This window comes from Apostichopus japonicus, chromosome 17 (genome assembly GCF_037975245.1).
Source record: "Apostichopus japonicus isolate 1M-3 chromosome 17, ASM3797524v1, whole genome shotgun sequence".
NCBI classification, from domain to species: Eukaryota; Metazoa; Echinodermata; class Holothuroidea; order Aspidochirotida; family Stichopodidae; genus Apostichopus; species Apostichopus japonicus.
Window position 1 is genome coordinate 33,928,856 of NC_092577.1, and position 24,488 is coordinate 33,953,343.

A 24,488-nucleotide genomic window follows, 5' to 3' on the forward strand; every position below is an offset into this window, starting at 1 on the left:
GTGGCAAATAGAAGTTTCTTACTGATACAGTATTAATATAAACGCTTCCAGAGTTACCGATTGAAAAACGAGACGGCGATTTACGCAAAAAAAGAAAAAGAAGCTTCAGTGTTCTGTGCAAGCATGGTATCTTTCATTGAATTGTATTTAAACTTGTATTCTTGGCTCGTGTATACGTCTACGATCTAATCTAAATATATTCTCCTGGAAAGCATTGGCTAAACATTGTCATATATAAGATACTAGGCATGAACATTTACAACTAAAATGCTAGATTATATTTCAGAGGAACTACCGAAATCAGAAAAATGAGACGATTGAGTTCTCAATATTTAGATTTGAATCTAATCAATTGGTCATCCAGTTAGGTTGATGTATTTATGTGGAAGAGAGTACAAACTATAAAAAAAAATCATCGCTTCGATTTAATGGAGTTTTACATGTCATTGAAAAGTAACGCAAAATGTATATATGTCTTCACAATCACACTATAGAGTACATGATTGTAAAACTATCAAACACTTTCATTTCATGAACGTATCATGCATATTTCATAAGACAAAGTACCCAATATGATTCTTCGTCATTTGAGGAACTATAACAAGAATGTTGATGATGTTATCCTCGGGACACATAAGCACAGCCGTCGACACACATCACAAAACATTAAAAGAAACGATACTTTCTGAACTTAGAATTTGGGATATATTTACATCATGAATTAAAATCTAAGCAATACAGTCAAATCTGAGCAATGTTGATAGGAATAAGTGCATAAAGTGGCTTCATAATAAACACGACAAAGGAGATCAAAGCTAACTATCTTCGGGTTGTTAAGGTATAAATAACTTTTTATGAAATAACTGCTTGTGCGAAACTGAATGAATCATTTATGAAAAGAAAAACTATTAATTTTGTGCGATTCTGCTTGAATCTACTTAATCAAATTACAAATGACTTAATTGAGTTTCTATAAATTGATATTTACAAATTAAAGGTATTTGGACACAAACGTCTTCTTTTTCCAATTCACCTTATGTACTTTACAATGTTTGCTATTTTATTGTAACAGAATATTACATAACATATTTTTATCCTATTTGTAAACTTAAACTAACAGAGAATCACAAAACTTAGTCTGCACTCGTATTTTCTCTTAAATTGCACTATTTCCACAAAACTCATTTCGAAATATACACTATAAACTTTATGTCGTTGTATTAACTTTTTTCCCAAACTTCTACACGTTACATTTTAGTGTACGGCGGCAAGATGGTTTCCACTCAACAAACCAATGCCAAGCCCTACGAGAGGTATGATCATTGTATGTATAACGTCACTTCCTGTTGAAGGTTGAAGTCTATCTATAAACTTCACGAGTCTTTCCCAAAATACTCTGTCCTTCGCCTCATACATGAGATTAATATTAAGCCTAAACTTATCCCAGTTATGGCGAACACCTCGGCCTTTGGACACTAAAATGGCTACTCCAATTCCCATAATAATCTTGAAAATGGACAAAGAGTAAGTAAATAACTGTGCTGACTCGACATGCATATAATCTGCTTCCGTGCAGTACAAAGCGCATGTAGATGTAAAGTTAAGATGTCGAAACGTAAGTGTTGAAGGAGGAATTGTTACCAATTGTGACTCGGAGCTATTCGAATCGTTATTACGGACCAAGTTTAAAGTGAAGAACACAGTCATACCAAATGCAGAACTGAATAGCAACAGACTGAACATCGGCAAGAACAATCTCCTAAACTGCAAGTACTCTTTGTAAAACTGTCTACATTCGGTGATACAGTTATTTAATTCTCCGACATGCTCTCGGACAAAAGCAACTGTCCTTTCTTCCTTCTTCTCCAAGAAAATGCGATGCAGATACATAAAGTAAACGAACAGATTCCCATAAATTAAGCCAAAAACCTCCACAAACATCCAAATATTAGATAGCCATATTTTACAATTTTTCTGCATGAGAAGGAAGAAAAGAATCCTCCATACTGAGAAAGCTGTCGCGAATAACTCGAGTATAATCAAGATTCCGAAGCGTGGGAGGCATTTTTCCCCTCCTGAAGGATGCCATTTAGCCAAATCTCGGATGAAGCTCTCCTCGGAGAATAGATTCATCCAAGAAATATTCGCTCGTCTTTGGTGTTGATATCCTGGCAACAGTTTTGAAAACGTTACTATGGTGGTAATGATCTGAGGTGAGACTAAGACAGGCCAAAAACAGATACTAACAACTACAAAATGCATAGTATGGTGCTCGTGTCCTAAATTACAGACGAAGTGCATTAACACTGCCCCAGTGGAGACGGTCGTTACCAGCAATGAAATGACAAGGAGAGAACCACACATCAGCTTCCTTCGTACCCTGGATAGGCCTGCAACGGTGAAAAAAAGAAAAATGCAGAAAATTAAAATAATTCTTTTTAAAGACAGGTCATTATTTTGGAAGATTTAAACCAAAAGTAAATAGTGATATAATTATGCGTATATCTCAGAAATGATCAGATCATCGGATTTGTCATTACAGCTTCAAAACTGCAACGTTTGCAACAGGAGATCTTTTCCATTTGGAAGACTTCTTTCAATTCTAAAATTTGAACTAAATATGCTGGTGAAATGTTAATAATGGCCATGGCTCAGTGTGGACTTTTACATAGTTCACATCAATGCAAAACTTAAAAAAACAAAAAAAAAACAATTGCAAGTACTGTTTGTTTTAGGGACAAAAAAATATTTATGTAGCCAATGAATGCAATCAAAATAATTAAACACGATAACAAGTTATTTCTGTGTAATGAAGGTATAATCACTATCGATACTCATAACCCCCCAAAAATGCAATTATAACTTACCAATGGATGTGACGGTCGAGATGTGTTTTCCGTCGGATGGCCAATCGAGTAACCCGAGAACCCACATCATCATTTGCAAAGGACCGGAAACCTGTCCTGGTGTGTAGTCCTTGTCTTGTATATCCATGATCGCAGCTAATATTATTCCAAAAATACAACAACAGCAGCAACAGCAGCAGCAATAACATCAATAACAACTAAACCAAAGCGATTCCTCTTCACATAAGTTATTATTCTGATCTCCGAAGTAACACTCTTAGGTTTAGTAGCTTCCTTGTTGCCGTTCATCCGGATGTGTGATACAGAAAGAAAGCAGATATACGAATTCAATAGAAAGTTATTCAGCTGAAATGAAAGTTCGCTTTAAATATTAATTTCCGAGGACTGTATGATTGTTGTGCAGAAAAGTACAAGTGCAGTACTTCCTCGTCTTTACTTCCTGTTGATAGTGCTTAATTCATATGGTAAACTTAAAATGAACTTTCACTGATGAGGTATAGCTTAATTTATATACAACGAGAAGCCTTCTGTAGTAATAGCTTGGATTCATTCAGGAAGATGCTAAATTCAAGCAAATCCCTGCTCCAGGTAACAATTAATATTATGTCATAGAGTGAAAATGATGATACTTGAACAGACAACAATCAAAAAAAATACTATCACAGGCATAACAGAAAAAAAAACTACTGACAAATAGTGTGTTCATGGGAGAGAAACCTTTTCCTCGAGCGTAAGCCTATTTCTATCATATTACAGTCGATAACAGAACCGGTGGTTTCACTAAAATAGACAGTCCAGAGGAACATTTTTACATCAATATGGAGTTATTGGTATTCGAGATTGTCCCAGTGTGTTCCATAATTGAACTTGAAGCAAACAGGTGTGACGTCACAGTTGCACGCTTTTAGCTACTCATTTCGGCTTTTTTTACATCTCACTGTATAATTTTGAACATGAATAAGGACAGGGTTTCACTTGTAATAAGAAGATGTGAAATTAAAAGTATGACAACGACTGAGGTATGTTCAAAATGAGATGTATCACAATTTTGGATGAGGAAATTTATAATTAAAGCAAATTTTAATAAAAAATATAGATAACAGAAATTTTTCAGTGTGCTGGCTATGACATCACATTCGTTCGCTTCAATTTCACTTTTTTCATGTTTCACGTTTGGTATAGAACGAGTAAAATTCAAACAAATGATGTAATCGCGAAAGTGGTACATACATATTGACTATGCAAACTTCACCAGTATGCTTAGAATATGTTTCTCTTTAATCAGTCCAAAATACCTGGACTATTTATTCAATTATTATTATGAAAACTGGTGTTATGCTTTCTGGGTTGACATGAAGTGTTTGCCTGATAACAATCCTGTACCAAGTCCTACCAATGGAATTATTACAGTGTGAATAATATCTAACTCAGAAGATGGATTGATTTGGTCAAGAAATTGAGACAGCCTCTCCCAGAAAACTCTATCACGTCTGCTAGCAGTGCTATATAAGAAATTCAACTTCATTTTGAACCCATTCCATACATACTTTAGATCTCGTGCCTTGGTCACTGCTATTGTGATAAAAAGACCCATACAGATTTTACCCAGAGACAAAAGGTTGATTAAATAATGCGAAACTGTGTTATGCTCGAAATCTGCCTCTGTGCAATATTGAGTACAAAATGGCGGCCAACTATCGTTTAGGGCGGTTGGTATTGGTGTCGTTATAGTGACTTCCGTTGAATGTTCGTATTCATTGACAAAATTCAATGCAAAGAAAGAAGTGAACCCAAAAGATGAACTAAAGAGTAACCAATTAAGGTAGGGTCGAAAGATCTGACGAAGCTGCAAATATTCCTTCAACAAATCTTTTGCTTTAAGAGTACAATTCTCTAAATCTCCGACATTTTCTTCGATGAACGAGGTAGTGTATCTCTCTTTTGCTTCCAGAAATATTCGCTGGAGGTACAGGAAGTATGCAAATGTAGCAGTATACATCAGCCCGAAGACCTCCAAGAAAATCCAGACTTTATCCAGCCAAAATTTACATTTTTCTTGCATGAAGAGATAAAAACTAATTCTCATGGTTGACACCATAACTGCAAGTGATAGGAAGAGTAACAGTACCCTAGTACTGGTTTGGTTATCACCGGGATTATTCAGTTTCTTTAATTGGCCATTGAAGTGGTGTTCTCGAAAAAGCATTTTCCAAGATATCGTATTACCTTGTTTGTTCTGGTGCGTAGATTTTGATCGGTTTACAAGGTTTGACATGGCCGACACTAGGCAGAGTATCTGTGGTAGAATCAGAATCGGCCAATAACAAACACTGACTGCCACTAACTGCAGCGTGTGGTGCTGTTCGCCAATATTGCATGCAACGTTAATTAGAACAGTCGATAATGATGCCATCGTGAGTAAAAATAAAAAGGAGACAGACGACAAGCAGGTAAAATGTCTCCACCATCTTGAATTACCTAAAAACAAAGAAGACAAAATACGTACCGTAAATATATTCCTTGCATCGTTTTGTCACAACCACTTCAATTATGGTTAAAGGAAGCATATGCGAGCATATTAACTGATATAATTGAAAAGTAACAATGTAATACCCATTACTTCAATATGTTGTATTCACTTGGTATCATGTGTAAAACAAATGAAGGTTTATCTATATCATAACGTGTATTACCTTAATTACCTCCCTTCCTCTTCTTTCCAATACATTGAGAAGATCACGTCTAATCAAAAGGCTGTTAGTTCTTTCATTGTTTCATAGTAGCCATGGGCGTCAGCAGGTTTCAGAAAGTGAGGGGGACACTATACTATCTAAGCGGAGCGCCACCATTGGTTGGCGCGTAGCGTACCAGAAAATTTTGGGTTCATAAGACCCCCTAGATCGCAGGAGACGGCCTTCCTGAGTCGTTTTTAGTTACATCAGAACCAGATCTGTGAGGAGAAATTTTTTCTCACAAAACTAAATTCCGACAGAAAGTACTGGTAGAAAGATGCCGTTCTGACACCAAGGGAGACGAATTACACAGCGTCCATCTCAAACGAAATATTGAAAAAGTGGCGCCGTCACCTCCGGGATGAGTGGAGTGGTATATATAATACATGCATGTAGGTGCGAGACGTCAGTTGTTATGTGCCCAGGTACTTTAATAATAATAATCAGAAAAAGGCACCTCGCGCAGAGCGTGTGTAGCCCCTAGCCGGCACTCAACAATAAAGATCTACCATAGCCGGTGAATACATGTAGCCTTAATTACTTAACCCCTACACCCCTATTCGTCCGTCCAGTCCAAGGGACTGGAGGTAGTGATATGAACATAGTAACTCATCACCATCTACCTGTATGGCTTACCTAATCCCTTGGAACCCATACAAACAACATGTGTGCAAGATTCAATACACTTTCGAATGGTCTCCCCCCCCCCGAACGAATTAAATGGGCAGATTTAGGATATTGGGAGAATGGGAGATAAATGACGGTACAAGTGATAGATAGCAGGGGCCCAGGGAGTCCAGATTTCTTGACCTTAAATAGAAAATCGCGCATATGCATGTGATTTTTTTTAATAACTACTCTGAAAAGTGGGTGGGACAAATGATATGATATCCCCTCCACTTTTGAAAGTGGGGGGGACATGTCCCCCCGTCCCCCACCTGTTGACGCCCATGATAGTAGCCGATTAACATGTCTGCAGATGCAGATGCATAATTCCTAGAATTAGCAGTCCAAACAATGTTTTGGATGAGTCTTGAAGGATCAACAATTAATAAATAAAAGTGGTAAATGGACATTAATTCCTCTTAAAAGTAATTACGTGTCTACACCGTCCTTCATTATCCTATATCATATTACTATAGAATATTGAATAAGAGCAAGGCTAGTTTCTTAGTTCTAATACACCGTTGAGTATAAGGGGAAATGCAAAACTTACCAAATATTGCATGGCTCCGAACTAGCGGATTTGTATCTGGTTTCGGGTTGGACCATTCGATTAAACCAAGAATCCATGATATAAAAAACATGAAAATGGAATGTTTGATGTGACCAGAATGTCGTTGACCAATTAACGGTAGCTTCTCCAAATCCATCTTTCTCGAAGTTGTAAACTGTACCTTTTTCAAGCTGAGTAAAGAATGATCCATCGAAGTGTATACTTAACCTTTTAACGTGTTAATCGTTACGATAACAATTAGCCACTTAGGCAATTAGTAATGTATTCGGGCTCCTTACTTTGGAAAGCAAAACCACGTTCCCAAATGTATTGTTTAATTAAACGACCTTTATCAAATTAACCTTCCCTCGGCAATGAATACTTCCTTTTACTCTTGATGTAATGTTTCTTGGTTTTGATTTTACCTTTTCCCACCATAATAAAAAAAAAATGGTGTTTGAAAGAATGATCAGAATAATATCTCACGGGCGCCCTCTAAATATTTAGATAGCAACTCTCATGCAGAGTTGAGTAATCCATGCAAACCAAGTGACATTGCAGTACCGTTTCACATATCAGTTACCAAGCAAGTGAAGTGAAGTTTTATTGTGATTTTTAAGCGTAATATAATGCAGTTGTTTAGGAAAAGTGATGTACAAAATGTTTGTTAATTTTCAGCGGCAACTTTCTGATTCGTAGATATTATTGATAGGCTCAGAAAGCAGGTTAATGAAAAATACTCGAACTGTTGAGTGGTATCCGTTTACCTGGGCAAGCCAAAAGGCTTCAGGATAAAGAAGCGGAAATTAAATTGAAAAGCAATTTCCAACCTTGGCAAATTTGTAATGTTTTCTTTATAGTCGTTTGCAGCACATTAGTTAATCAATTTAAGCTTGATATCTTAACATTGTTTACAATGTGGGCTAGCAATAAAGCATGCGCAGTACGTCTGCGACCTAAAAAAGAACGTCCTGCAACACATGCTACCGTCTTACAAACACAGAGTTATAATTACTGACGCACGGTTGTGGGACATGAACAGTAGTTGCTGTACCAACCATTGAGTGCGAGTTCATTAATACGCGATTCTAAAATGAAGTCGTATCTAGTCGTTTAATTCCGGCCTATGGATATACCCGGACATGGCTCTTCTTCGTTCTCGGCATGACGAATTAGAGTAATTTAAAGAGAGGTGTGAACTGAAATCAAGCGGTACCGTACCTCCTATACTTCATCTCGTAGGCATTCTCATCTTCATAGACTCCTTGTCCAGTCGCGCAGTTCTTTGTCTTACATGGGAACAAGTTAACAGCTTTGCAGTTGTTACACTGCCACCTGTAACACATGCTACCTTGTTACGAACACAAAGTAGTCATTACTGATACACGGTTGTGGGACATGAACAGTAGTTACTGTACCAGCTATGAGTATCGTCTGGATATTTTATATTACAATGAGCTGTTTTCAAGTTTTTATTTTGCTATAGTCAGCACAGTGTTGTAATATGTTTATTAATGTGTTTGGTTATCTAATTCACGACGCTTTGATGTACTCTTTGCTGATTGGTATCTGGATCGTTAACTGGTTAATCTACCGAATGGCTGTATAGATAAACCATAAATGTTACAGCAAGTAGAAAACTCGGCAACAGGTGAGTGACGTGTTGCAAGAGGCACGGACACATTATTCAGTTCCTCCGTTACGATTCCCTTGGAATCAATATTACATCTTGAATATCATATGATTGTACCTGTTATCGTCAGTATTTTTTAAATTTAATATTATAACATCAAAATTTCTTTGCTCAAAGTTTGTCTTTGCTTTCTGGCGTCCGAAATTGTTCGTGACCAATAGAGTGATAACAAATGACATGAACGATGACAAAAAATGTCCATTTGGCTTTTTCAATCCACAGTTGGTCCACCACGTTATAATAATTCAATACAATAATACGGTTATAAATGGCTCAGGTCGCATTACGCTCCTGGCAAAGATCAAAATTAGGAAAAAATGCTCATGAACGCTACAAATTCTAATTGTACCTTTGAGCCCTTATAGCAATGGTATGTCTGCTCTAACAGTATGGTTCAGCTTGTATTCCCTCTTCTGTGTTTTTTTGGGCATCTATATTAAGGATACTATTATCAGGTATTTTGTGGATCACTTTTTACAGAACTGTTAAGTAATAACACTTTTTCTTTGGTAGGACCATGTATTATACAAGACCCTCGCTAATGCTAAATCAAAAGCCTTGAAAGAAGTGATCTTATAAAGTTCAAGAACGGCGGTGGTTGGAGAACTTCCAGATTTTAAATTAAGGATATCGCCAGTAACCAGCGTGGAATCATGAAGGTAAGCTGGACTTGGCTAGTTATTTGAAGCATAAGTTAGTCGTAATTTGTCACTTAAAATACAGAAGGCCATAAGCCAAGAACTCTGAGTTGGAAGGGCGGGCACAATGTCTGTATCCTGTAACTTGTAACGTATTTGTATAAATGGTGTGGACATAGATCGGATGCAGAGTAGTCTACACTTGGGGCGACCACTGTGCCATGGCCTGCTCACCGGCTATATTACATTAAAAATCAATGTGGTTTCACTACACTAATCATCTACTTCTAATCTACTAACAGCAAGTTAAGCTTAAGATACTCGTGTGTTTAGGAACATTAGAGCTGGGATATCTCCCAAAATTCAAAAAACATATCTCAACTCCTGATTGGAGGAAGTTGTTCATTACAATTATTTCTGTCACATAAACCAATGATTTTTGGCTTTGTGTCTTCTGTATCAAAGTATATCACACCTAATTCAAGCGAGTTCTAGTTTCTAAAAAACAGCAATAATATGCCATAAGTCATGACGATCTCATCATCAAACTCTTGCCATATTTGGAGCATTTTTGGTATTTTCTAGGAGTTGTTCACCGTAATTTGAATTTCCATTTAAAACGGTTTTAACATTTTCCAGTTTTCTGTCTCTTTCAACAGAAACCCACGGTCTTTATATATGTAATTCTAGTGTGCTTGATTTCTCTGACAACTCTCTACAAATTTCTTAAAGTGAATGACATAACATTCAAAAAGGATTACGACTTTGGGTAAGCTTGCCGATTATATTAAATAGTATATAATGACCATACGTTTCAAAGAATATACATTTAAAACAAACTTACCTTTCCTGGTTTCCAAAAAATTCCGAAATAATGTAAGGCTCATGGGGATTCTTACTCATGGGTCTGGCCACCTTGTGTAGTTAGTGGTTGAAATATGAAATTGAGAGATGCTAGAAAACTTAAAGGTGCGTTTACCCCAATCAGCATGTTCACAATGCATAATTTATATAATCTCTTGGTGTTCGATTTCTAGAAATGTTAGCACGCTTACAAACTTGGGTATTTGTTTGACCTCTTAGAATCTATTTAGACAATCAAAGAAGTTGAAATTAATGAAAGCGAATAATAGACAGGAAAAATGCTTGTATAAGTTTTCCTTAGTTTCCTTATTGATCGTCTCAAGGTATATCAAAATTCAAATTCTGTACAACATTTTTGTTTTCAATTTTACGCTTCATCCAACGATGACATCAGTGATGTTTGGGTTTCTTTCCACACACGGTCAAGGAATTGTTTCATTGAATGACCAAAAAACATGTAGCAATGCTTCGGAGAAATTTGATTAGCACAAATCATAGATATAACCAAGTCACCCCGAAGATGGAAAGAAACATTCTAGGGAATTGGACTTTACTCATCTGTGCCGTGGTGGAAGTGATAAAAGTGGCGGCCGCGCTTATATTGGCGTACTATTGTACACCATGTAGGCAATTTAATCTGGCGTGACGGTAATGTCTAGTTATAATAAAAGAAAATAAGTCTTTGATGTCGACACAAAATTTTGATAAGCTTTTGATAAAGGTGAGTTTTCCTACAAAAGCCAAGTATATTACTAACATGTCACTAATTGAAAACATATAACGTCATTGAAAACTGGACGACGTCGTGTTTCTTAAATCATTGATTCATTTTCTCTTCTTACAGATTTTCTCTCAAAGAGAGTGAACTATACAAATGGTTTCATGCACACGAGCAAAGTACTGTTTTGTCAACAACGGATGAGCCATGTCGCGAAACTGGTAACTTTGTCTTTATAAAGACCCATAAGACAGGTAGCACAACACTCAGATCTATAACATCGCGTTTTGGCTACTTCCGTAATCTTTCGTTTCTTTTAGGAACAGACACAATCATTGGACATATCTATTCCATCCGCTTCGACTGGAAGAATCTAAAGATTTTGCCACCAATAGGTATAAATCCAGGAGACTATGCCAATTACCGAAACTATAACATTTCAGACGTTCATATTCTTTTTGAACCAGATAAAATGGAAAGATTGATGAACCCCGCTCCTGATTTAAAGTACATATCGATTGTTCGAGAACCGACGGCGCAATGGCTTTCCAACTTTCAATACTACAAGCGATACCAGGCAATCGGCCTAACTCTTACTACACTCAACAAAACCCTGTTACCGTTTCTAAAGTCGGACGATGTTCACAAATTAGGCTTCAATAGACAATCAAAGGACCTTGGAATTGGCCCAGATATTCTTTGGTCTAATTCCACCAAATTGCTCAAATCAACTCTTGACAAATTAAAACAATTATTATCATTTGTGTTAATCACAGAATATTTCGACGAGTCTTTAGTAATACTAAAACAAATCTTCTGTTGGAGTTTCGATGACATTTTATACGTTAAGAAACGAGCTCAGCCTACACCTCTAGTGGTTAATATTGAAACCAGGAATGAAATTCAGAAACATAACTGGCTCGATGCAATAATTTATGAGTATTATTTGGAGGAATTCTGGAAGAAGGTTAAAGACTACGGACCAACGTTTGAGAAGGATTTACGTCACTTTCGAGCACTTTTGAAGGAATCGTCGGATAATTGTGTAGAGAAAAGCTTGGTGGAACTTTCCAATGATAAGCATGTTTATATACAACATTACTCGACACGAAACAGTAGTTTGTTTTGCTGGGCTTTGGTTAACACGAAGTTTCACATGGATATGAAAATGATACAAAGGCAGGGTCGCAAGTCGGATAAGAGATGGGCAGGACTGGCTATTCATTGAATAGTTTTGACATAGTCTATCATAGTTGTGGGACATGGCTAGCCGGCATAAAACAGCGATGTCTTTTCCTGGGCCTCGGTTTACACGAAATTTCGTATGGAAATGATACAAAAGCAAGGTCACAAGTCAGATAAGAGATATGGAAAGGACTGTGTATGTAACATTTCTGACATGTTCTGTCATAGTTGTGGGCCCATGGGCTAGTAAATATGTATGTATGTTTTTTGCATTGCCTTGAGAAAACTATACACAGCGTAAAACAGCAACGGCTTCTGTTTAACACGACGTTTCGTAAGGATAGGAAAATGATACTTAGTCAACTTGGCAGCAAATCGGATAGCAAGAGCTAGGCAGTGTTTTGTATTCACTCTTTCTTACATGTACCTATATATTGTAATGGGTCATAATGGGCTGGTAGTTAATGTTATCAATATTTGTACACTCTAACTTTGGCTTGATCTTCCATTACTTTCTTTAATTATCTCATATATCATGCAGTCTCGATCTCAATCTGCCTCTCGTTACTTATGAACTCCTCCGGGTTCATAAAGTTTTTCATAATTTCTGTCTAACACCATTCAAAGCTCTGTGCAGTCAAGATGTTATTCATAAATTAAAAAGTATTACGAAAAGAGGACACATTTCATCTGTGCATATTTAAGAAGAGAGAATGGTGTTCTGAATTGATAAGATATAGCACGATCTGTCGATCTTCACTTACATTCTAAATTACTTTCAAATGATTAATGATATGCGTCTGTACTTCGTCACTATTAAACAGGTCACAGACGTACTACGTACGTCACCTTGGGTACACTGTTATAAAGTTAGCAAAATGATAATTGTAATTTTCCTTTATAAGGCCATCATTTACATTATAATATACCATACCATATCATACCGTACCATGCCAAGCCATGTAATACCATGTCATGCCATGCCATACTAAAGAGCTTACTTCAGGTGCCCCCTCCCCACCCCTCAACATGAACTTTCATAATACTTATATATGAACGAATTCAAACCTGCTCTCGCTTGTATTATACCGTTTTAGTCTGCAGGCGAATACAGTCGGTCATGCCCTGTTTATTTTGATAAAAAAGGCAGTCTACTAAGTTTTTTATGTTAACGCTTTACTGTTAGCTGTTTAATCATTTTATGCGTGACTTGGTCCGTCTATTGAGATGATGTGAGTCTCACATAAGCCTATATTATTCTAAGTTGAGCTACATCATACTATCAAGCGTGACTAATGATCCTGCGTGTTTCCATGGACACGAAGGTTTCAAACGCAATTAAGAAACATCAAAGTTGTTCTACATGTCACAAGTTACGATCGTTAGTGATGGTTATGATAAGCAATAAACTACAAACACCATGATGATCTTTATTGAATACTAGGTGCATAAAGCTATATAGGCGGAGCATTTATTAGGAGATCAAAACATGGATTGGAACGAGTAATTATTTAGGTTGGCATTCTGTCGGCAGACAATAAGGCACTTATATGGACGAGGCAAAAAGTCTACAATGTTATTTGCGACCCTTCTCAATATATTGTCTATTACTGTAGATATGGTTATTGAATTAAAGTATTTTCCCCAATAAACCTTGAATTCACACCTTACTCCATGTGGTAGATAACAGTATATGTTCCGTGGTATCATCATCGCAGGTGTCTATGAAAATTCCTCTTTAAAATGTTCTTTTAACAACATTTCTTATTACAATTACATCGTTTTTGCTGGCGAACAAAAATATGGCAAATTTTACCTCGTCATGCATGACCTCGTCATGCATGATACCTTCACTGTGCAAAAATAAATAAATTACAAAATTAAAAATAAATTAAAAATAAATAAATAAATAATGTTTGGGTTTTAAGGCTATCATGACAGCGATGCATGTAAGGTGTGCTCAATGAAGATGAACAATCAAGGCACTTCTGTTGCCTTCGACTGCAGACCTGATGCGATTCTAAACCCATGCCTCTCCCATGAATATTAAGGGTAATTGATAAAATAATTTTCTACCAATATGTCTGTGGTGTGTTAAACTGTGGGACTACTGGGTACATGACCTGATTGGCCCCCAATTCCTTACCTTTAGTTACAGTGGCGTAGGAAGGTCCTTTTGAGTGGGGGAGGGGGCTGAAGACTGATGGCCCGCCTGGGGGAGGGGTCTAAGGGGAGGGGGTGTCCCCCTCCCCTCTGGATTTTTTTTGCATTTCCAGGTGGCCTCAGATGCAATTTGGTGCAATATAGCACACTTCAACACCCACTCCATTTTGTAAAGAATTTTGCATTTTCACCTGGCCTTAGATGCAATTTGGTGCTTCAAATGAGATTTTTTCTCATTTGGAAATGAAAAAGGGGTTTTCCGACTTGCGGAGCGGGGGGGGGGGGGCGGAACGATACTTCCGCCCCCCCATATTTTTCACTGGGGGGCTGGCGCCCCCCCCAGCCCCCGGTTCCTACGCCCTTGTTTAGTTAGTATATTTGCATATGTGTGTTAATATATGCTGTCGATGAACTATATCTTGCTTCTCTGTATGAATGTCATGCTATGCCAATATTCTACGTCCGTTGAACTTTCAGAAGATGTCTTATATTATTTCAATACTTCATGGCGTATCAGGAGACTAGACCTATGAAGTACATGAAGCTATACGACAGCACGATTGCCATAACTACCATAACTACAAAGTGCAGTCTGTAACTCTGTTCAGTCACCAAAGGGTCTTTCTTTCTTTCTTTCTTGCTCCAGTGTTCAAACGAGGCGTCCTCCCTTGAAGACATTCAAGATCTCCACCCCCCCCCCTCTGCACACCTGACCTTGAATTATTTCATTCAACAAATTCTGGGGGGAGGGAGGGGGAGGGGGGGAGGTTTGCTGTCAGACTTCACAGATGAAAGTAAACGTGTTACGAAAATTGGGTCCTCTTAGTCAATCTTAGACCACTTTAGGACTCCCAGGTGCAGCATACGAAAATTGTTTACTACTGGGTAAAGAAGTTTGTTTAAAAGTGACGAAAACGTCAGGCTCTCATAGCGAAAAAAAGGCCATGGTCATGATACGGAAATATTGAAGGGTTTCCATGAATTGCCAACTTGACAGCTATCCAGTGATGGTTAGGGATTAGCTAGTGAGATCTTCTACTTTGACGATTTGGTGTGTAAGTCAATCGAGTATAGTTATATGGAGTATGCTATTTTATAAGGTTTAATTACTCGGTGTATACATAAAGGAACGTGCATTTGACATAAAAGAGTTATTTGTTCATTGATAAAGAAAAACATGATATTTTTGGGCCGTGACAAACAATGATTATTTCTGATTACCAAACTCCAAAACCAACAAAGTTGACTGGCTTTAACGTTCCCTCACCCCAGGGAATAATTGCATTAGGCGGTATGTGTTGTCATCAGGGCAGAATCATTAACAACTTAATTAGTAGAACAAAGTCCCTTTTCAGTGCAATATATTGTGATGCTAGATGTGTAACCAAATATCATAAAATTTCATAAAGAAATCACATGATATGAGAATGTGGTTTTTGACTTAAACATGCAAACCCGTTCTGCCATTTAATATCAGTTTGTACGGGGCAATGGCCAAACTTGTTTCAATACGAGATCTCGCGAACCGAGTTAATCCGCGCGAAAAGCTCGCGGAACAATTAAGGCAACGTGAGTTCGCGAGAGCTCTCAAGACGTTTATCTGGAAGCAATACCTCCCCCCTCCAACCCCCACCCCTCCCTATTCAAGCTTACAAGAGCCGCTCGCGAAGGGTCGACTGCCTTCGTACACATCGCTACATCAGACAAAAATTACACAAATCAAATTTGTCAGTTCATTTTCATTTTGTGTATTTGTTCAACTGCGGCTTAAAAACTACGTATGGCAATAAAACGTACACGTGCGATGGGTCTAATTCCCGTTTGGCGGGTGCGATCGCGGTTTTACTGGGGTTTCCAAAGCTCAAATGCATGGTCAATGAACTTCGTAGTGGTCTTCTAGTATATAGTGCGAAATACGCTGAATTCATACATGGCTAAACTTAATTTACAATGTACACTCGACACATTTGATAGAATCTCATCAAGTTGCCAAACATGGGCATTTTGAAAGTCAAATGTAGAATCCCGTCACTTTCAGGCAATGAAAACAATGATAAGTTTTTAAACAATCACGTAAAGCTTGTATGTAGGCCCCAGTCTGTATGAAATGTCGTGAAACTGATACATTTACTCATAAATCAGGTAAGTGAATAAGAATAGAATTAGAAACACGCAGAAATAGTACGATGAGATAGAACGCGTTCACAAATGGTTTTGAAATACACCTGTAAGACCAACAACAACATGTTTGTGGAATAAAAAGCAATTTTATTATATTTTACTTTCACAGGCAGTGCAAACTTTGCTGACACATGGCAAGCCATATAAACGTATGCTAGGAGCCTGAATCTTTGCAGGATAACTAGGAGTTGAGCAATTTATTGAATGAGTGTTTTTTATTTATAACGTGTGAAATACCAGTAAAGATATACGTTTAGTACCTACATTCTCTGACATGACAACAAAAGGTATGCAGAAGGCAAAAACATCATTGAAAAATAAGAAGAAAACGCTGCTGAATGTCAAGCGAAATGAAGAACATGTATAGGCCTATATAGACGAAGGCATAAACCCAAGTCTTATATATTATAACTATAATATACATTATAACTATTGTAAAATTAATTGACACTGTATCAATGAAAGATTTGGAAAGCCCTTGTGCATAATTTTGAACTTAAAAACTTAAACAATCGCTCAACGAACAAAACAAAGCCATCTCGCAATGAAAAAAATATATATGGGTGCATGTGAATTTAGAAGTAGTTTGCGTTGAGTAACATAATAATGGAAATAAATAAAAATGCGACTTTGAGCATATGTTCCATTTTTTTTACCTTATTATACTTCTTATTATGAAAATTTGATATTTCATTGGAAATCTGATATCAAGTGCGTCAGAAATTATGAAATTTCAGTACACAATATAGACCTCCGTCCTTTGAATGCGTCGTCAATCAGACTAAGCATTCTCTGTCGATTGCACTTTCCTATCAATGGGGGTGGTGTCTTCGGAAGGTCTGTAGCTGAAAAGAGCGCCAATGAAGAACAAAAGCGACAGAGAACGACACACCACTAAAACAACGAACGCGGAATTGGCAAACCTTTTGTTCTCATACATCCAACACGTTTTACCGCCGTCACAGTCATACTCCCAAACGAGGCAAACGTTGTCGATGATGGTTCCTAAGATAATAGGCCCTGGAACGGAACCTGTAAATAAAGAAGATGATTGAAACTTAATTGAACCGACTTACAAATCTAGTGTATTTGGAATATAAGATAGCTAAATAAATACACAAATGTTTTATAACAACTGATGTCTGAGTCAAACAGGGAAACACATATATTGCTGATGCATGCCAAGTAATTGTACGTGACAGCTTCGTACTATTTTGCCCTTAAATATGCTAAGGAGGATTGACAATTGACAATTCATAATCATGGACGTTAAATATGAATCTAAGACACTGCCTTCGGTCAGCTTGCGGCTTTGATAAGCCAATGATGGCTTCTTCGCGAGTTCCTGCTTGCAGGAGGATCTAAAATTCATACATACATCTAATATACATAAGATTGTATATAAACGTACCAAATGCCCGAAACATCAGAGACCCTAACCCGGTGGCTGTTGTCCGCTGAGACGGTGAGACTACTCTGTTAAATTTATAAAATCAAAAATAAAGTGTATTATGTAAAAGCTTTATTTATGATAGTAAATATAAAATTCGTCGTTCCCAATGAGAAAACTATATAAGTTATATACTTAACATTTCTATTATTTTGTTGTTAATAGCAATAATTCATTTTTTTTTTGAATTGTTAAATCAAGTAGCCTATGAAAAAAGTAATTGCTTTCATAATTATGATAATGATAACGATAACAATAATACAGATTTAAAATGGGCACGTATCCACCCAGAAAATGGCGCTGAAGGCGCAAAACACCATTGAACTCTGACCTACAGAATTCAAACATGGGTTTAAGTTATTGAAACCGTCATTAATTGAATGGCTGTTTTAATAGGGTATAAAACAAAGTAACGTGGTATTGTATAAAAAAAAAATCTGTGAAAATGTTTTATTGTAAGCTGAGATAATGTAGACGTGTACATGACAAGCATTAATTTAAATACCTGCAGCCTTGGTATTTCTCTTCCTTTTTAACATTCAAAATAAAACAAAAGTGTAAGCAAACTGCTTCTCTCCATTCCTTGTCTATTAATCCTCTTACATCTATTTCTTTTGTGTTAATCATGCTCATTAACCTGTCTGTATTCTGTGAATGTTTTTGTCCCTTCTGTTATTGTTACTTGTCATTCAGCCTCTGAAAAAGATCCTGCTAGGATCGAAACGTCAGGCTCTTTTTAGTATTGTCATCTTTATACACCTACACACCATGTGTCAGTAAACATATATTTATGTCTATATTATATGCGTGTCTGAAAGAACATTAAACCTGTGATCTCCTAAATGGAGAAGATTTTTCTTTGTTTTTGAAGATTGTATTCATCTCAGTTACCTTTATCACATAGATTAAAATGATGGTAAGATTTTAATCTCCTTTAAGGAGTGAACGACTTTTTAATTAGTTAAAAAAAACGTCGCCGTGGCGATGTCTTCTAAAATATTTGCATAATATCCTGATATACATCTGTTGTAAATAATTATGTACTACCTATTGTTAAAAAGTTTAACCTATGCTAACAACCTGAGCAAAATTCCTTGGTGAATAAGAATCATAGCGACTTATGCCCATGCAGGTCAAATAATTGATAAATTGATACACCATTACAACACGCAAACAAGAACGTTTCGAGTATTATTCTCTGAAAAATAATTATACCTCACACTGAAGTGTTAAAATATTTATATATTTATATTGAAGTTAACGCACTGTATTATGCAGCAGTATAAGAAAGAAGCCAGCTGGAAATATATTTTGTTATTAATGAGAGGATCCAAAATATCTGGAAAATAAATTCACACGGTACCGTGAATTACGTGATGGAACACCTTTAATAAGGTCTCGCAGCGAACCGTATAAAAATGACAATACTTGGCTAATACGTACTTGGTCATAGAGATGGTTAACTCAGTGTATGGGTAAGGAGGGGGGGGGGGGATTAAAAAAAGGAGGATTTAAGAAAAGGAGGGCATGTGACCCTTGGATCGTTGAAGCCGACACCATGTCGTATGTGTGTGGCTCTCCAACCAGAAATAATAATAATTTTGAACGTGAAATGCTTGCATTCTGAGGCATATTTATGCTTTTAATATGGTCTACGCGTAAGTCTTTGTCAATAACAACTGTTATTTTTGTATGTGTGTGTGTGTGTGTGTCTGATTGTAAGAAAGAGAGAGCGCGTGTACAAGACACAATGTTTCAATTAACAACAGTCAAATTGGGTGTTATAGCTAGGCGTTCATTGAAAAAGGTTAACATAATGATAAGATCGGATTAATGGATAAAATGAAAATAAAGCTATAAGCCAAGTTAAAGAAACCAACTTGCCTAACGAAACTTACCCTAGTAACATGGTTTGAGAAGGCACCAAAACCATTGACGAACAAATAACAAGAAAAAGGGTGAGCCCGAAGAAGATGTAAGGCCTAAAACAATCATCTAAACTACATCGTCCGGGGTTTGCTATTCCTCTCAGGCCTGGGCTGCCAGATGTTGCCGAAATACACTCACAGTCAACATACATCTACAGGGGGCAACAAAAAAGAAAAGAACACTGGTTGGATGTTGAATTATAGAGTGTTGTCTAGAATACAAAACCTTACCATTATCAAGTTTACAAGCAAAGTAAAATAATTAAATCAAGAATGCTTAACCGGCCAGTAACACGTATACGGTGGGCAATATAAACTGACTTCATGCTCAACCAGGAGTCATCACTAAGCGCAAAGGAGTTCCTGCCGAACAACTCTGCTTGCAGTACCTAATACACACCTAGAAAGTATACAGGTTGTCTCAAACGTAAAGTAAACTGTATAACTATATGTATGTTTGTATGTATATAAAACATATATATTAAACATATAATATAACTATGTATATAGAACTATATAAAACATATACAATGGCTACCGACAAGTATCATGAAACCTTCACAGCTCCTAACACTTACAATTTGGAATGAAACTTAGACAAAAATGGCATCCTACCTTTGTCCCATTGACTATTTCAAAGGATGAACATCCCGCGTGACATGCGGAGTAATACATGACGTCATTACTTCCACATACCGGAGCAAAGGAATCGATGCATTGACAATGTTTGTTGCAAGAATCTGTAATGTTCATTACAACATCTTGTCCCAATTCGCTGCCTCTGGAAGTCAATTAGAATTCATTTTCGACTATAATAATAGTATCAAGGGTTGGAACTATGATATTCATAATAATAATAATAATAATAATAATAATAATAATAATAATAATAATAATAATAATAATAATAATAATAATAATAATAATAATAATAATAATAATAATAATAATAATAATAATAATAATAATATAATTATAATTATAATTATAATTATAATAATAATAATAATAACAATAATATTAATAATAATAATAATAATAATAATAATAATAATAATAATATTTGTATCATTATCATTATTATTATTATTATTATTATGATTATTATTATTATTATGATGATAATTATTATTATTATTATGATTATTATTATGATTATTATGATTATGATTATGATTATTATTGTTATTATTATTATCATTATTATTATTATTATTATTATTATTATTAGTAGTAGTAGTAGGTTTATATATATATATATATATATATATATATATATATATATATATATATATATATATATATATATATATATATATATATATACATTATTAAACCTACCCGTTGTCATATGGTGCGGTTACTCCTGCAAAGTCGACGTTTGGGCATCCAATTAAGAAAGCGACCAGAAGTATTAGCGATGCGAGCAAAGCTACGCAACATAATCTCGCCTGACCGGTGTACTGGAGGTTGAATTTCTTGATTATCCATCCTCCAAGAAGGACACCTATGATACTTGAAGGGACCACAATAGCTCCTATATTTGAATGAATTAAATCGAATATTAAAATGAATATACGTTTCCTTTCTTAGTAACATCCTTCTCGACCAGAGTTACCATTTTCAAATCGTTATGAAACTAATTTAAACATATATGTCACTTCATGGGGACACTTTGTACATTAGTGAACTCAATTCAAAGATTTAATGACGTAGCAGAATTATGTATTGCGTAGAAAAAAAGTTGTAATATAATTTATCAAAAAAAAATGACAATTTCCTAAATTGACGGTGCACGCTTGGAAGACTTGTAAAATGATGGCGGCAGTCATCTTTAACATCGCTCTCTGCGTGGTGACAAAATAGTTACTATAGTGAATAGTGACACTTAGTACAGTTCTTAGACTAAGTCTTGACATAAGTTCTACTGTTCTACTCTTCACCTCTGATTGATATGCAATGTCGTTTATTAAAAAAAGGCAACTGAAACTTCTAATTGCAAACTTTACAAATATCTTTATGAATATGCAGCCAGGCTGAATGTTTATTTTTATCTTATGGTTAAATAATTATCTGAAACTTCTTCACTAAAAGTTTATAAGTTTATCATTTATGGTCTATTCACTTTCTCGTAAACGAAAAACAAAATGAAAAGCGTTGATGTGCAGTCCAAAATACGAAATGTCCCACATTATTGCGCAATCTATTCGTCAAAAATAAAATCACATTCTCTAAACTATTTAGTTTTAAAATTATGTCAGATTCTCGTATGCAGACGTCTATCTATAGTAGCCCCAAGCGTTTTTCGTTTCACACAGTTAACAACATTATTTAAAGCATAACATCCACATTCACTTTCTTAGTTTTCTTATAATTGCTTTTAGCGAATTTCTTAAATTGTCATTTCTAAGCGTGCTATATTAAAATTGTTTGAAAATTATATTGGAAATAAAACTGAAATTGGAAAATTATATATATTATACACTCACCAGCCATAACTGCAGCTGTGCTAGCTTGAAGATTAAACTGTGTCTCCATATACTTTGGTCCAAAAACGGTGGTACATGAAATAATGAAAAACTCTGCTGCTATGCCAAAGTTGATACACATCAATGGAATGTTTTTGATAAGGTTCCACATTGCGCGAGGGAAGTCTTTAACGAGACCACTTACTCCTCTCGTCGCGTAGAATTCTGATCCTTTTTGCGGTCTTGTAAATTCGTCGTTTGCCTTTCGTATTGCACTCGTTCCTATTAAAAGAATAATTACCGAGCAAATCATAAAAAATATTATATTTGTACCTCCTTACGCGAGTTCCTAGGTCCGCAGCCAGAAAAACATGAAATGTAAAAATATTTTCATTTTCCGTGTCGTATGAAGAGGTGAGGTAAGAGATAAACTGTTAAGGGACAAAGAGAGGATTAAGGGAAGAGGATAGGGAGTCAACTAGAGAAGGACAAAGACAGAAAAATGTGGAAAACAAAAAAAAAGTGTAAGAGTGCTACGAGAAGAGGGGTGACAGAGGGGAAAGAAGGTGAGATGGAAGGCGGGCAGGGGCGGGAGGTGGAAGCAGAAGATTGCCAAAGTACATAACATATCATTCAACACGTGAACCTTTTTGTCTATCACTACCGCATATTATAAAATGGTTAACGTAGCATTTTGATCTGATTTTAGTGACTTTGTATAATGATACCAAGGAATTTTTAATTGTTTTAATTGTTTTCATTTTAAAGATTGCAGCAGGCCTATGTATTGATGGTTTCAATTCTAGCAGAAATAAACATATTGTAATAGGTTTCAAATGTTATTGTCTCTCAATCTGCAAATTAGATTAGAGTATTCTTTGTTAAAGTTATGTTTTCTATATCAGTTATTTATGAGTAATATAAAAAAAAACGACTTTTAACTTAACACAGCTTTAAACAAAAATCAACTGCAGAAGGGTACAAACAATAAACAATTTGAAATTAATTTGAACGAGAAAGCCTATATGTTTTTCGTTACTTCCAGTTGAGCGAGTAAATTCCATAATTTTATTAATAACAAGTCCCTTACCTTTGATATACTTTGGGAATCCAGCCAGTGGGATGGAGATTAACAGGGATAAGGTACCGACAATAATGAATCCAATCCACCAGTTACCGATCCATATTGGGCTGCTAGGATCTATTTCCAGGCTACAGAGAGAAAAGAAAAGTCGCATGTGATCAACTCAAAAGCCTTAGTATGTATTCTATCTCGACGGTTTGTTCTGATACTATTGTGTAGTAATATTTTGGCCAAAACAAGCACATAGTTATTAACTATAAACTACATGATATGCAACGGTACAGGGATTTGTATGTTCGTGTTTTTAAATGGGTTGAACAATGAGGCTTTCATATATGGGAAAGAATATAAAGGAATACGTATCATAAACGTTGACTGAGTCCGCACTTTAAACTTTTTCGGTGAGTGACAAACAGCGCCACCGATTTCTTGTACGCGAACCCGTCTTTAAGAATCTTACATACAAGAAATATGACAATAAGCCAACAACACATATATACTTTGATCTATATGTATATATGAACAAAAGAGCGAGCGCCCTCATATTTGCTTTTGTCAATATCTATTACTTGCCAGTCCTAAAACCAGATGCAACGGATACTTAATACAGAAATCAACGGAGTAAAAAACCCTCCAATTATGAAAGGTTTTAACTGTCATTTTAAGACTTATAAGCTTGGAAGAGAGCAAATATTTGAACTGATCGAGAAGATTTTCTGCTGTATTATATTACATCAACTAAAACACCAATATTATAAAGTGGGTACGAGGCTGTTAAAGGCATTGAAGACTCGCCCCAAACCGCGTGCGGCAATCTGAAAAAGTTAACTTTCTGTTGCTTGCAAGTGACGTTTTATTCGTGTCGCTACAAAATGCAGACAGTACAGTAATGAAACGTGATACCTTGTAGGCTTGTTATCTTTAGCTGGACCTGAGATGTCCATCGCTGTATTGTTTGCACATTGTGCTGTGGGTATTGACCGCAGCTGTATGCACTGACTGTACACTAGTGTCTAATTACTGACGGTAGCAAAATGTGTGTGTGTATTTTCTGGGATCGATGGTGGTTTATAACACTTCTGTTACACCTAATTCGAAACTAGGTCAAATAACCGGCATTAGACGTTTCTTTTCGCGCGAGTCTTCACACCCTTTAAAGTAGTCTTCACGCCAGTGTCAGCTTAGCTTCTTTTAGGTGGGGGAGGGTGTGTTTGATTTATTGAAGTTTTGGAAAGCCTGTCTGGGGAGGGGTCTAATAGGACTGAGAGGGTCTTCCCAAAATATGTCAACATGGAATGGTT

General features: G+C 36.1%; 3 protein-coding genes across 6 annotated transcripts in view; 1 reads left to right on the forward strand and 2 right to left on the reverse strand.

Annotated features, from left to right (window-relative positions):
* Window positions 1-132: 132 nt before the first annotated feature.
* LOC139984961 (uncharacterized) lies at window positions 133-7,616 on the reverse strand. Of its 2 annotated transcripts, none has more exons than XR_011799240.1 (3): window positions 6,816-7,616; window positions 2,868-5,345; window positions 133-2,390 (listed from the first exon to the last, which is right to left on the reverse strand). XR_011799240.1 is itself a non-coding variant. In XM_071999122.1 (3 exons), exons 2-3 carry the CDS (start codon window positions 2,992-2,994, stop codon window positions 1,255-1,257), a joined length of 1,263 nt encoding a protein of 420 aa, XP_071855223.1. In that variant the 5' UTR covers window positions 2,995-5,345; window positions 6,816-7,029; the 3' UTR covers window positions 133-1,254. The 2 variants fall into 2 exon arrangements, 1 of the variants encoding a protein (XP_071855223.1); XM_071999122.1 differs by having other exon boundaries at window positions 6,816-7,029.
* Window positions 7,617-8,336: 720 nt separating this feature from the next.
* LOC139984962 (galactosylceramide sulfotransferase-like) lies at window positions 8,337-13,946 on the forward strand. Its single transcript, XM_071999123.1, has 4 exons — window positions 8,337-8,466; window positions 9,022-9,167; window positions 9,806-9,915; window positions 10,855-13,946. The coding sequence occupies exons 2-4, from the start codon at window positions 9,162-9,164 to the stop codon at window positions 11,954-11,956; spliced, it is 1,218 nt and encodes a 405-aa protein (XP_071855224.1). The 5' UTR covers window positions 8,337-8,466; window positions 9,022-9,161; the 3' UTR covers window positions 11,957-13,946.
* A 2,697-nt stretch (window positions 13,947-16,643) lies between these two features.
* LOC139984208 (solute carrier organic anion transporter family member 4A1-like) overlaps window positions 16,644-24,488 on the reverse strand; it is a 74,373-nt gene continuing 66,528 nt past the window's right edge. For all 3 annotated transcript variants that reach the window (XM_071998004.1, XM_071998003.1, XM_071998005.1), the window contains exons 6-12: window positions 23,194-23,315; window positions 22,125-22,385; window positions 20,977-21,172; window positions 20,251-20,416; window positions 19,606-19,787; window positions 17,669-17,733; window positions 16,644-17,289 (exon numbers count right to left, since the gene is read on the reverse strand). In XM_071998004.1, coding sequence (XP_071854105.1) covers window positions 17,039-17,289; window positions 17,669-17,733; window positions 19,606-19,787; window positions 20,251-20,416; window positions 20,977-21,172; window positions 22,125-22,385; window positions 23,194-23,315 — 1,243 coding nt within the window. In that variant the 3' untranslated portion in view covers window positions 16,644-17,038. The remainder of the gene's footprint in view (window positions 17,290-17,668; window positions 17,734-19,605; window positions 19,788-20,250; window positions 20,417-20,976; window positions 21,173-22,124; window positions 22,386-23,193; window positions 23,316-24,488) is intronic.

Bases quoted from the DNA above. Each gene is read 5' to 3' on its own strand.
- LOC139984962 (XM_071999123.1), top strand. The intron at 9,916-10,854 runs GTAAGCTTGCCG...CTCTTCTTACAG, and splicing joins AAAAAGGATTACGACTTTGG to ATTTTCTCTCAAAGAGAGTG.
- LOC139984961 (XM_071999122.1), bottom strand. From the start codon at position 2,994: ATGGATATACAAGACAAGGACTACACACCAGGACAGGTTTCCGGTCCT. The intron at 2,391-2,867 runs GTAAGTTATAAT...TCACCGTTGCAG, and splicing joins CTCGACCGTCACATCCATTG to GCCTATCCAGGGTACGAAGG.